Source organism: Equus przewalskii, chromosome 32 (genome assembly GCF_037783145.1).
Source record: "Equus przewalskii isolate Varuska chromosome 32, EquPr2, whole genome shotgun sequence".
In the NCBI taxonomy this organism is placed as follows: domain Eukaryota; kingdom Metazoa; phylum Chordata; class Mammalia; order Perissodactyla; family Equidae; genus Equus; species Equus przewalskii.
Genome location: NC_091862.1, coordinates 9,590,450 through 9,604,071, shown reverse-complemented (window position 1 = coordinate 9,604,071; position 13,622 = coordinate 9,590,450). Strand labels below are relative to the sequence as shown.

Genomic DNA, 13,622 nt, shown 5'->3' with positions numbered 1-13,622 from the left:
CAGTCAGGTCTCATGCTAGCTTTCCCTAGCCTGACTGAAAGATGAGTAGGAGAGGATGGGAATTTTCAGCTCTTTCTGAGTTAATAAGGCTTTCATATTTATTAGCATATTTGTGAATCAAAGTACTGAAACATACTCCAAGTTGTACATTCAGCATTCTCCACTCTTCTGTCTGACTCAGGACACCCTTCCTGCTGGCATTCTGTTCCCTCTTCAGGGAATGTCCTTCCTGCCATCTCAGCTTCGGGAAATCCATCCTCCTCAATGCCAGCACAGTCACGGCCTTTTTTTTAATAAATCTTTTTGTAAATCTGCCCGATGATTGGGACCCCTCTTCTCTGTGAACCCTTGGGGTGCTTAACACCTCTGGCATATAGTGCATTTTGCTGTTTGTCTTATTTTCTTGAAGTCAAAACCACATTTTCTGTATTTTCCTGATCTTCACTGTGCCTAGAATGTAGTAGAGGCTTGATGACGTTAATCACTGCAAAAGTTCTCCTTGACTTTCTCGTGAAACTAACATAAGTGCAGAATTGAAACTACTTGGGCTCACGGATAAGGGAGGGGCTTGGCCGAGCTTCCTTTGGGGGAAAATATCTGTGCAGCGTCTTAGCATTTTAATAAATTATTGATTTTTTTCATTCGAGGGTCTGTTTCAGCCATTGAAAAGATTGCCTCAATAATATAAAATTAAATAATGATGCTATTAAAAAGCGAGTACAATGTAAATTACATGTAGCACCAACTTAATTCTTGTCTGTAATGATTCTAAAATCGCATGTTATCTGTGCTGTGCTGTTCAAGTTGTCCAAAGGCAGGGACATTTTTATAGCAGGAAGGAAGTTAGGCAATTTATTGCACTATTTATGAAAAGAACTAAATGCTGTTTAGACTGGATAATTTATTTCCGAGTTAATTGGGTTGTAGGTTATTGCATACAAAGCCATTGCCCGACGCCAATGTGCAGCAGCCTAGGCTTTAAAATGGGTTCTCCTGATTTACTCCCAGCAGCAGTGCCTGTGGCCGAAGCTCGTACAGGGAAATATGCTCTAATTTATTTTCCTTTCCTTCCTACCTGTTGTAATTTAAAATTCTGTAATTCATTTCGTCAGCTGTTATCTGTGACTGTCTATATGTAATTGCATATCTGATAAGCAGTAGCGTTAGCACTGCTGACTGAAGTTGCAGGCTTCAGCAGTTTGGGTCTGGGTTTTGGTTGGTTGGTTGGGTTTTTTCTTCTGTTTTAGCTTTATGAACTTTTTTTTGCATTCAAGGCATGTTGGAAGGAGTCACCTTATATTCTATAAGATTCAGTTGTTGCTGTAACATATTTGGGTAAAAAATGAAGAGAGAAGGAAGAGGAAGAAGATGGGTGTGGGAACTGAAAATCAAGTCAGAGCGCGCGTCTGTGGCCATAGACGTCTGTGCTCTTGAAGGAGAATCCTTTGGCAAAAATGTCTTTGCCTCCTTTTGTGGAGGATTGACTCCACCTGTTCTCACGAAGCTGCCACGGGTTGCGTTTCCCGTTGTTTGCTGTTAAACAGATGAGAAAATCCTTCCTGGGGTCGTCTGCTTACAAAATGCAAGAAGGGTGTGTTCCCTTAAAACGGAGGTTTGGGTGACTGAATCCTGAGCTAGCTTTCGTTACTGCAGCTTGGTTGGTGGCCAGATCATTGAACCTTAATATTCAAGACTGTCTATGGCTCCAGCCAGCACAATTAGATGGTGACAAGCCACCACCTTGGTCTGTTTAAGAGTGAACTGTTCTAGAAGGCTTGCCTTCTTCGCACACACTTGCACAAACGCTAAACATCCCCTTCCGCAAGGGGCTCTGAAACTTCTGAAGTACGTTTCCGCCAAGACAGAGACCCGCCTTCCTAGGGGAGCTGCAGAGAGGGCCAGAGTCCAGGGATGGCTCCGGGGACTTCGCAGCCTCCAGTCCGCAGCCCAGCGTTTCAGCGGAAACCGTGCACCTGGGCAGCCTCGCCTGCCCTCTCTCGGGCCCGCGGGGCTGGCCGGGGCCCTGGTGCTGTCCGTTGACTCTAATCCTGCTTGAGCAGCTTCTCTTTAGTGTGGAAGGATACCCTGTTTTTCCTTCCTCTGGAAGGTTGCGAGGATTCCGTGCAGCTCACTGCCATGCGCACAGCAGCGATGCGGGGAGGCCGCTTTCACTCCGGGTTCAAACAGTGAACAAGCTCTCAGTCAGGCCTGGGCTGGGGCTCCTCTGGGGCGCAGCGTCCTCTGCCCGCCTCTGCCTGAAGCGACCCCCTCACTCCTTCTCCAGCCACCTGTCCTCTTCACTTCAGAGCCTGTTCACTACCTCCCCGTGTCAGGTGGTCCCCATCAGAGACCCTCTCCCCCTCCCACCTCAGCGTGTCAGCTCTGTGAGGGCCGGGAATTTGTTTTATTCAGGGCCAGTCCCCTGACACCTGGCCTGTGTCTGGCCCATTGGACACATTTAACAGATATTTTCTGAATGACTGGTTGACAACTCAGTAGATGAATAAATGATCGGACGGACGCATGGCATGTATTGTGTGGCAGCAGGAGATAAGGTGGGGGTATTTAGCGTGTCTTCTTCATGTGCTGTAAGGGGTTGAAAGTGGCCATTGTTAGCACATTCCATGATGCTGTAGCAGGGAGAGAAGGAGAGCCAGGCACCCACGCTCCTGTTCAGTGGCTCAGCATCAGACACGGAGAGGGAGACGCTGGGGACACCTTGGCTGTGCACTAACCACTCGCCTAACCTCCCCATGAACAGTGCCCGCACCCCTCCAGCGGAGTAACAGCTCTCGCTCCATCAGACTGACCAAAGCACTGGATTCTGCTCCACTAACGCTCCCCAGAATGCACCTCATTTTCCTGCCCTTTTGCCTTGAATTTAGGCCCGCAAAATCTGTGAACTTCCCTACGCAAATTAAGATTCGAATGTTATCAACTTCACGGTTCCAGCCATCAGTTCCAAAAATAGTCATTTTGTGTAATTTGAGAAAGAGAGGAAGTCCACAGATTTACAGCTGAGGTTTTCCCTAGCAGATGGCAGCTGTTCAAACAAAAACATTAATCTGTGGGAGTTGCGTGTGTGCACGCTTGTGTGTTCCCAGGTTTATGGAAGTTGAACATGTGTGCGTTTCTCTTCCACCGCCCCGGCGGGTGAGCAGTTCCTGGGGAGGACGGTGTGCTGCGGGTGAGGGCTGTGGGCTGGCAGACAGGGCGGCCTCGTGTCCCCCCAGCGTGGCAGATCCTAGGGGACGGAGTGACAGAAATCCCTGACTGTGAGGCTGAGAAATGAAGATGCCCCATGCCCCGTGTCTGCAGGCACGTGCACTTTCCTCCACTTTGACTCCCCTTCTTTCTGAAACAGCAGAACATCTGTAGCGAGGGCTCTGTAGACCGGAGTACCAGGAAACAGCACAGGGAAATGAGCGCCAAAAAGAAGTGAGACTTTAAAAAAGCAAGATGACATATTAAAAAGTATAAAAAAGGTATAAGAGGATTTTGTATGTTAATTTTCTTATTTATGTGCTTATTTCCAGCTTTATTGATATGTGATTGACATGAACACTGTGTAAGTTTAAGATGTACAGCACGTGGATGTGATAACGCTTATATATTGCAGTGTGATTAGTGACATAAGGTCAGCTACCCCTTCCGTCACGTCACGTAATTACCATTTCTTTTTTGGGGTGAGAACATTCAAGATCTGCTCTCTTAACACCTTTCAAGGATACAGTACAGTATTATTAACTGTACCCACCGTGTGTGTTAGATGCCACATAAAAGGACCTCCTTCCGGGACTTATGGGATGCTGAGAGGTCGTGGCCCTACCGCCTGGCCTCAGACTCGGTGGTAATTACAGTAATCAATTTCCCCACATCAGTGAGACCTCAAAATCTTCAGACCAGAGGGTCCACTCTCACTATTTGTAAATTCTTCCTTATTTTTCTAATACAGCCTTAGCATTTATTATGGCGAGGGTACCAGTATTGATTTTGCTACTTCATTGTCTTACATGGAGCATGTGCCATAATCATGTTTAATTATTTAATCATTTTTATTAAATGGGCATCTTTTCCCCGCTTTGCTGAGCTAAATCAGCTGTCCCTGACTTGGGCGAGTGAGTGAACGCTGCTCCCCAAATCACTGAACTGTACGTTCCTGTTGGGGTCCTCATCCTGCTCATGAAGGGGGGTTTCCTGGTACCCTGGCTCCAGAGAACAAGTATGCCGTTGAGACCCTGCAGACATTGCTTCTCCGGGCTACCGAATTTCAGCTCTGTTCTTCTGGGGTCTAGTTTTCACACCTTTCAAGCCCTTTCACTCTTTCTTGCCAAGAATTCTAAGTTGTCCTCATTGATGCGATGCCCGATGTGGAGCAGCACAGTCCTTGCCCACTGCTGTTTCATGCTTATCTACCAGGACTACTTGGCTACTTATCTCCACTTGTGGGCCCACATGACCTCTGGATCCTTTTCTGCCCTAATGAATCATTCTGGTCATTGTCCGTTGGTTATTTATGCAGGCTGTTTCTCTGCTTGTCTATTTGCCTTTTCTACAGACATGTTGCTTGGGTTCTTTCTGAGTAAAATGGCCTTGACCAAATGGCTTATGGGGAGAACTGAGGGGAGAATTTGGGTTTGTTACTTTGTGATTATAGTTAAATTTGTTAGTGGGACATGACACATTCTTTCGTGCTTGTATCACTGTACTGACACTTAAGAGAGACACCACCTTGTAAGATGAGCGTAAGCTGTGGGGTTGAGGGGGAAGCCGGTAAGAATTGCAGCTCTCCTATTTATTGGCTGTAACCAAGTTACTTAGCCTCTCTTAGCTCAGTTTCCTTGTATGTTAAACGGGAATAATCATACGTATATGGTAGACCTGAGAGCATTAAATGAGATAATGCATGTGCTTATCAAGATAACTTAAGGTGCTATTGGAATGTGGTAAGTTTTTAAGACATAATTGTTATTTTTGTTATGATGCATAGTGATTATATATGTAAATGTAACGGAGAGGATTTTTATCCGGTTTAACTGGTTTAAGTTCCTTTGTACAAAGATGTAAGAGATGCGTCCTTATCATAATGACAGTTTTATATAAGATCCTCCCCAAACTTGTAATCAACTTTTACATAGAGAGAGTTACTATGAAAAACAGAACTAGAAGGAGGGCGGACACAGGAGGATAAATAAATATATATAGAATTTGTACATAGTAACCCTTGGCATGTCCGATAGACGGGCTCAAAAGTAATGAGAAACTGGGAGAAAGAAGTGTCTGGGATTTCTCCAGCCAGTTCCAACCAGTCAGATTGTACGAAGTGAAAATGTCCTTCGTGACTTGAGCTCTAGGCTGTAAATATTATCTTAGGAGGCTCAGCGGTGGCAGGCAGCATATGTCTTTAAGATTAAGCATGACTTTGGTACGAATAAAACTTGCGTCCTAACCTGCCCTTATGGGGTTGATGATACCAGAGAACTTGTGTGTGTATTTTTAATGTGTTGTCCGCCCTGTCTTCAGCAGTGGTTATGTCTTGCTCTAAATTAACAGGCCCCTCTCTGGCGTCTCCCCTCTGTGTGGGATCCTCCTGTAAGGAGGCCCATCCTGGAAGTACCCTGGAAGCCCCCAGACTTGAGTTCCAGGCCCCATGGTCCTCCTCCAGGGGGCTGTGGCTGCCCGGCCTCACTGTGATGGAAATGGAACTTGAGTTACCTTCAGCCTGGCGCTTTGTTTTGAAGTTGAAACCAGGATTAGCCGACCCTGGAGGCTGTTTTAATCAAGTGTCTTCATGTGTCCCTTTTATCTTGATGTTTGTCACTAAAGCGTTGTGAATATTCTGTTCCTATCTGTCATTCATATAAAAGATCTGATATCGTCACTTCTGATCGTTGAAACCCCTCAAGACCTCATTAAATGAGCACTCCATCTGTCCGGGTCGGAGTGAAGTTCCCTCGCTGCTTCTCCATCACCCGCTCTGCCCCCCTCTCTCCTCCTGGGCTCATCTTCCGTAGATGGCACCCCTCAGCTTTGCATTTTTTTCAGTACAATGGGTTTCTGACTTTCACGTTTGGATTTCAGCCTGCCTTCTCAAAGCAAGCGATGGCCACAGACCCCTCGGGCGGCCGCCACGGGAGCGGTGTTCCCCTCTCTCCCCTTTCCGGATAGCTTTCCGCTCTCTTTCTCTGCCCCACCAGCTCGAGGATGGCTGAGAGGAACGGTGATTTAGCCTCTGTAGGTTACAACCCGTGATAGGGCCCAGAGGACTTGACGTCGTTCGTCTCCTCTAGTCCTCACAGCTCCCATTTTGCTCATGAGAAGGTAGGAGACTCCCAAGGGTTATGTCATAGTCCCCAGGTCACACAGCTCGTGACCCCAAATCTGGGGTTGGTTTGACTCTGAAATGCTCCCTGGCAGGACAAAAGGGAGGGCCATCTGGTCTTCCTCCTCACCACCTCCCCAAGCCATGGGAGGACCTACCACCGGTTACTTGGGGATCCAGATACCGAGCTTCAGTAAGGAGTGTGGGGTACTGTCCCCCAGGCTGATGGCATCTCCTGGCAGAAACGCCCTGAAAGCTAAGTGAGGTTTTATGGCACCGAATTCAATGAGATAATACATGTAAAAGGACTTTGTAAAACTGTTCCAGAGCTTCGTGCTCTGGCCTGGAGATCTAACTACTTTTCGATGGAAATATTACATTTTTACAATATAGTATTTAACATCCTCTATTGTGCTTTTTAAACCCAGTATACTCAGGAACTATCTGGTCACTTGATTTTGCGTGACGCAAGCGTGCGTGATCTTCTTTGCTTTCCACCAGAGCAAAAGCTTAAGCGTGGTCTCCCTTCGCTTCTTGGCAGCGCCCCATCATCTCCATCTGCTGGGGACACCGGGACTCGCGGCTGCTGATGGCCTCAGGGCCGGCCCTGTACGTGGTCCGTGTGGAGCACCGGGTGTCCAGCCTGCAGCTGCTGTGCCAGCAGGCCATTGCCAGCGCCCTGCGAGAAGACAAGGATGTCAGCAAGCTGACGCTGCCCCCCCGCCTCTGCTCGTACCTCTCCACTGCCTTCATCCCCACCATCAAGGTAAAGCCCTCCACCCACCCTCTCCTCCTGCCTCACCCCTGCTGGCCGCCTGTTCCCGAAGGCTCGCCACGAGGAGGGCAGAGACAGGGAAGACTGGAGAATCCCAGGGCAGGAGCACAGAAGCGTGTCTGCTCCTTGACAAGTGCGTCTGGGTGATGAAGGTGTGTGGCTCTGCAGAGTTCTGCCACGGTCTCCCACACATGCAGTCCGTCCCCAGCATCACCGTTAGTGTCCACGAGAGATTCGCCTTGTGTGATGGACACAAGCTTTCTCATGGCAGAGGCAGTATTCTGAGCTTGACTGGTGTGTTGCCCGGATAATCAGTCTGTCTTGTTCCATCCTGACTTCCTGGCAGATGCTGCCATTATTCCCACGTGAGAAAGCAGGAGACGTGTTCCCAGAAGTGAGGGACTTGCTCCATGGCTCATTAGGGGAACGGTCAGGATGAGACCCTGTCGATCCTGGGGCCTGCTCTCCTCACCGCTGTGCTGAGGGGGGCGACCCCCACCCAGCCCTTAGGTCAGCCGTCCTATGTGCTGACTGTAGCTTGAGAACCGGTCTGTTGTCATAGGTAGTGTGTGGACTCTGCCTGCCAGTGGCTGTTGGAGTCTGAGTTCCCTGTAACCTCGGGCCCTCCGCACTGTAGGTTCTTCCCTGTGTTCTCTTTTTTGTATTCTGTCTCTGCTTCTAAGTATCAGATTGACTTGTTGCTTACTTTTTTCCTAGAACATCAGAGTTTCGGAATCTGCTGTGATATTTTTTTCAAGTTGCTTTACAATCTGGGTTCAGCACCAGTGACTCTCAGCCCTGGCTGCTCATTAAAATCACCCAGGGAATTTTTAGAAAATACGCATGCCCAGGCCCACCCCCAGAGAGTCCACTTTGATCGTCTGGGTGGGATCCTGGCTTAGGGATTTTTTAAAGCCCCCAGCAGATTCTGACGCCCCCAGAGTGGGACTCACTTTTCCGCAGCATGTGGTTAATGCCCCTGAGCTGCCCGCCAGTGCTCTGCCAGGGTAATCAGTGACGTGCGCACTCTTTTCTCTCCATGTCCTGCCTCCAGCCCCCCATTCCAGACCCCAACAACATGCGCGACTTTGTCAGCTACCCGTCGGCCGGCAACGAGCGTCTGCACTGCACCATGAAGCGCACGGAGGACGACCCGGAGGTGGGCGGCCCATGCTACACGCTCTACCTGGAGTACCTGGGCGGGCTCGTGCCCATCCTCAAGGGGCGGCGCGTCAGCAAGCTGCGGCCGGAGTTCGTCATCATGGACCCGCGGACAGACAGCAAAGCAGGTGGGCCCCTCGCCGCAGGACCGTGGACCTTGTGCTCGGGGGTGGTTGCAGAGTGGGGATCCTGAGCACCCGCACAAAGACAGTGCCTGTCTGTGAAACGGGAGCCTGCGTCGGCTAACGTGCAACGTCCTTGAAGCCACTCCCTTTCCAAAATCCCATTGCAGTTCCCGATTCTCTAAGTGGACTTTCTGACAGGTTTTTAAGAGCATTCCGTAAGGCTCCGTGTAGCTGGGGCCGTGCATAGAGGAAGCATCGGCTCTCAGCGGAGAGGAAGCTGGCACAGCCCTTCCGGGAACAGCTTCCTCTTCCAGTTATTGATCAGGTGTTCATCGAGGGCCTTCGGGTACTATTGAGACAGTGACAATAACAGTGAGGTGCCGTCACTGCCCTCCCTGTGCAAATGATGGAATAAAACGTTTCAGACCTTCAGCCTCCTGCTGCAGTCTCACTTCTCACTAATCCACATTAGCCGCTTTTTAGCTGATTCCCAAGGAGAATTCTTGCCGGTCCATAAAGATTTGGCATGACGAATCACTCCTTCTGAGAGCTCCCTCCTGTACCGATCTTCATGACGTATTCAGGGCGCTCGCTGTGCACCTCTCTCCAGGATCCCAGAGTGTGAGCTCCCGGGAGGGACTTCGCCCTTTTGGTGGTAGTGACTGTCGAGACCCGAGGCCCCCTCAGCTGTACCTGCTGGCTCAAACGTTCCACCACCGCCTATGAGATTCCGCCTGTCACCCAGAGCAGAGTGAGCAACCCTGTGTGCCTGTCACCTGTCAGTCAGTCAGCTGCTGGCATCCTGCGGGGCACACGGTCCCTGAGTCCTCAGAGCCTGGAGGGAGGCAACTGAGTCATCTTGCACCCCCAGTGCCTGGCAAGCGCCTGACCTTGAGACAACGTGGGTTGAAATGGATTCGTTTTCGTAGTTCGTACTTGTTCTCTCCACTTCCCAGCTCACCTTCCCGCCCATTAGACTGGCCGCTGCCCCTTGTTATGTCCCTGAAGCCGCTGTGACATGTAGCACGACCACAGTTCTCCTAGTGTCACAAGCCGTGGGCCTTTTCAACCTTGGCCTCACCTGCCCGCTTCAGTATTTTACATATTTGGTCCACCTCTGTCTGCTTTTCTTTATGGGAAGGCCCGGCATCTCCAGCAACATCCCGCTGTCAGTGTGAGTGCGTAAAATTGAAAAGAGTAAAGCTGTACTTTACAAAATTGGACGTCAGTGAGTTATTGCGTCTTTTGAGTCGTGCCAGAACTAGTACCAAGAGCAGGGAGAGCGAGAGGACTCGGAGGCCGGTAGGCAGGCAGGTGGAAAGGAAGGAGGGGGAAGACTCCGAGGGCAGGAAGGCAAAGTGAGAAAAACCGGGGAGCAGCCGGCTTAACTCAGAAGGAAACTGCGCTTTCAGGGCAAGAGAGAAGGCAAGAGCCGTGGCCGTTAGAGATGACGGCAGGGGGTGTGGGGAAGGCCCTGAGCCCGGGGGCGCATCACCTCTTCTCATCGGGGGTCGTCGTCTCTAAGGTTCCTCCCGTGTATACAGTTTTATAAAACCTATGCTCGGATCCATGTTGACGGGAACTTACGTGGAGAGCTTGCTTCTGTGCCCCCCGGTGCATCAATGTCCCACCGAAGAACAGGACAGAAGCGGCAGGTGGGAGTGCTGTGGGGCCAAGGCTGCAGCTCCCTCGGACCTGGCTGGCTTGGACCTGACCTGACCGTCCCAGGCCCACTTCTCCTTAATGGTCACATTTATCAGCTCATCCACCACACGCAGGCTGGCTCGATTGCCAGCAGTCCTGTGGGGAAGGAGAGGTCTCATTTTTGGAATTAAAAGAATTAAAAAGTTGTAAAGCAAAGCAGATCGACAGCAGGTGCTCAGCGCCTGCTGTGTGCGGTCCTCGAGTCCCCTGTGCCTGTGACGCAACACCAGGGCACCTCTGCCTTCGCGGAGCTCGTAATCCCTTTTGGGTGATAAGACAGCTTCACACTTGAAAAGTTCGATAAAAAAGTCAAGATTTAAATGCCTCAAGACAGAAATAGAAGATGTCTCACGAGGCAGAACATGACTAATTGCCAGCTGCATGGTTCAGAGGAGGGAACGATTCCTGACTTTAAGGAGCAGGGATTTCTCATTGTGAGAAGCCCATCGGCGCTGCCAGCTCTCCACGTCATTGTCTCGGATGTGTCCGTGGGCCACCTCCCTGCAGATCACCTGGGACGCTTACTTGACTCCAGGGTCCCAGGCCTGCCCCTTCGATGGGTTCGGCAGGTTGGGGGCGAGGCCTAGAGATCTGCCACTTAGTGGGGGCCCCAGGGGATTGTCCGCTTTGAAGGTTGTGATCCCCAGTTGTAAATGATCTCCAGGTGACTTAGCAAATGTGTTCCTCAGAGTTATCAGTGTGCGTTTTCATGATAGTTAGCATGAATCCCAATAATTTTTTTTAAGCAAAAATTCACCAATTTTCCAAAGGAATCTTTTGTCGGAACTTGGCTCTGGACTGAATTTTGTGCGCCGCGCGCCCCCCCCCCCCCCCCCCAGTTCACACGTTAACGCCCTAACCCCCAATGTGACTATTTGGAGAAAGGGCTTTTAAGGGGTAATTAAGGTTAAATGAGGCCATAAGGGTGGGGTCCGGATCTGATAGGACTGATGGCCTTATAAGAAAAGGAAGAGGGAGAGAGCTTGCTCTCTCCGCACGCACATGTACGCCAAGGAAAGGCCATGAGAGCTGAGCACTCAGCAAGGAGGTGAGCGTCTGCAGGCCGAGAACCCAGCCGCGCCGGTACCCTGACCTTGGGACTTCTCAGCCTGCATTATCACACGAGCCAGTTCCTTATAATCTCTTTCTCTTTCTGTGTGTGTGTGTCTCCTGTTGGCTCTGTTTCTCTGGAGAACCCCGACTAATGCAGATTTTAGTACTGAGAAGTGGGGAGCTGCTGTAACAAATAACGAAAATGTGGAAACTGCTTTGGAACTGGGTCATGGGTCAAGGCTGAAGAGTTGTTTCATTTTGTTTTTTTCCTCCCCAAATCCCCAGTACATAGTTGTGTGTCCCAGTTGTAAGTCATTCTAGTTCTGCTATGTGGGACGCCACCACAGCATGGCTTGATGACTGGTGTGTAGGTCCACACCCAGGATCTGAACCAGTGAACCCTGGGCTGCGGAAGCAGAGCACGTGGACTTAACCACTTGGCCATGGGGCTGGCCCCTGGGGGCTGAAGAGGTTTGACGTTCATGTTAGAAATGTGGACGTTAGGGCCGTATCTGGTGAGGTTTCAGACAGAAATGAGGAACATGTTATTGGAAACGAGAGGAAAGTGATCCGTGTTATGAAGTGGCAAAAACTTGGCTGAACTGTGTTCTGGTATTTTGTGGAAGATAAAACTTGCAAGCCAATGAAATGGGATATTTAACTGAGAGATTTCTAAGCGGTTTTGGGGGAGTGGCTTAGTTCCTCCTGATGGCTTCTAGTAAAATGAGAAGGGAGGAGATAGAGAAATGGAAGGAATTGTTAAGCAGAAAGGAACTGGAAGTTGGAGATTTGGAAAATCCATTCAGGACGACATGAAGGCAGGCCGATGGACTTCTTGGATTCAACAGGACGGTCTGGTGGAGCTGTTCTGCTAGGAACATGCGCTATTCTTCAAGAGGGAAAAATGACCCCAAAAGCGATTCACAGGTCAGCAGGGCCACTGCCTCGGTTTCACCTGGCCAGCAGCCTCCGCCTGGAGCCTTGAGGGCAAGACCTCAGCCCGTCAGAGCCCTGGGGACCCCCACCTTGAGCTGTTGGGGGAACACTGCCATCCCACAGGGCCTGGAGGCATAGTATTAAACCAGAGAGGATTATTCTTGAGGCTTACGATTTAATAGAATTCGCCTTACTAGATTTTGGACTCACTTGGAACTGTCCCCTTTTCCTCCTTTCCTGTTTCTCCCCTTTGGAACGCAAATGTCTGTCCTCTGCCTGTCCCACCACTGTGTTTTGCGTTTGGAAGCACATACCTTGTCTGGTTTCACAGGCTCACAGCTGGAAGGGAGTTCTACCTCAGTGTGAATCGTTCCTCGAATCTCTGATGAGAGGCTGTTCAGATGAGAGACTGGACCTTAGATGTTAGTGTTGATGCTGGAAGGAGTTCAGACTGTGGGGGCTGTTGGGACGGAATGAATGTATTTTGCATGGGAGAAGGACATGAATGAGGGGGAACCGGGGTGGGATGCTACGGACTGAATTGTGTCTTTCCCCCCAAGTTCATGAGTTGAGGTTTTGACCCGGGGTGGGGCTGTATTTGGAGATAGGGCTTTTAGGGGTGATTAAGGTTCAATGAGGCTATAAGGGTGGGGTCCTTATCCCATAGGACTGGTGGCCTTCTAAGAAGAGGAAGAGAGATGTCTCTGCACACACACACTGAGGAAAGGCCCTGTGGGGACACAGGGAGAGGTGGCCTTCAGCAAGTCAGGGAGAGGCCCTCACCAGAGCCAGGCCATGCTGGTCTTGGACTTCCAGCCTCCCAAACTGAGGAAATAAACTTCTGTCGTTCACGCCACCCGGTCTATGACATTTTGTTATGGCAGTCCAAGCAGACTGAGACAGAGCTTACATTTAAAAGCTATTAAAATTGTGCTTAAAGAGGACTTTTTCAAATTCTAAAAAGACATCTGATTCAGGTTGTGTATTTTGAAAAGGCATTCAACCCAGATGAAAGAAGCATGTGCTAGAAAACTGACAAAATTGGAGTGAAGCCCCAGACGTCATAGTTAAGGCTTTGGTTCTCAAAGAGCGATCCCAACTCGCATTTTTCCACAACTTGGATGTTTCTTCCAGAATTCCCATGAGAGATTGATGACACAGACTCTCTAGAAGTAAGAGGTCCGTGTGGCCACCACCCCCGGGCTCCCGCCACGTTGGTCTGATGCACTGCCCCGGACCTGCAGCTGTGTCGATGGCAGGGGGCAGAGCGCAGCGCCTGCGCGTGTGCAGTCATACCACCGAGCGAGCAGGACTCGACCGGGGCTCAGAAAGCAACTGCCTTCCTCTCACGCCGCCCCTTTAAATGCGTTCAGTGGGCAAGTCCTTCCTCTGCTCCTGGGCGAGTGCTATCTCAGCCCTGGCTGCACATGGGAGTCGCCGGGGAGCCTTCACAGTCATCAGTGCCCGTGCCCACTCCCGGGATCCTGCTGCAGTTGGTTGGGGCTGCAGCAGGCGGCAGGGCGAGATCTTTTTCTTTCGGGAAGTC

General features: G+C 50.2%; 1 protein-coding gene across 3 annotated transcripts in view; it reads left to right on the top strand.

Moving 5' to 3' along the window:
- The window catches only part of TULP4 (TUB like protein 4), a 227,964-nt gene that overhangs the window by 192,809 nt on the left and 21,533 nt on the right, over window positions 1-13,622 (top strand). For all 3 annotated transcript variants that reach the window (XM_070603292.1, XM_070603291.1, XM_070603293.1), the window contains exons 8-9: window positions 6,864-7,088; window positions 8,152-8,386. In XM_070603292.1, coding sequence (XP_070459393.1) covers window positions 6,864-7,088; window positions 8,152-8,386 — 460 coding nt within the window. The remainder of the gene's footprint in view (window positions 1-6,863; window positions 7,089-8,151; window positions 8,387-13,622) is intronic.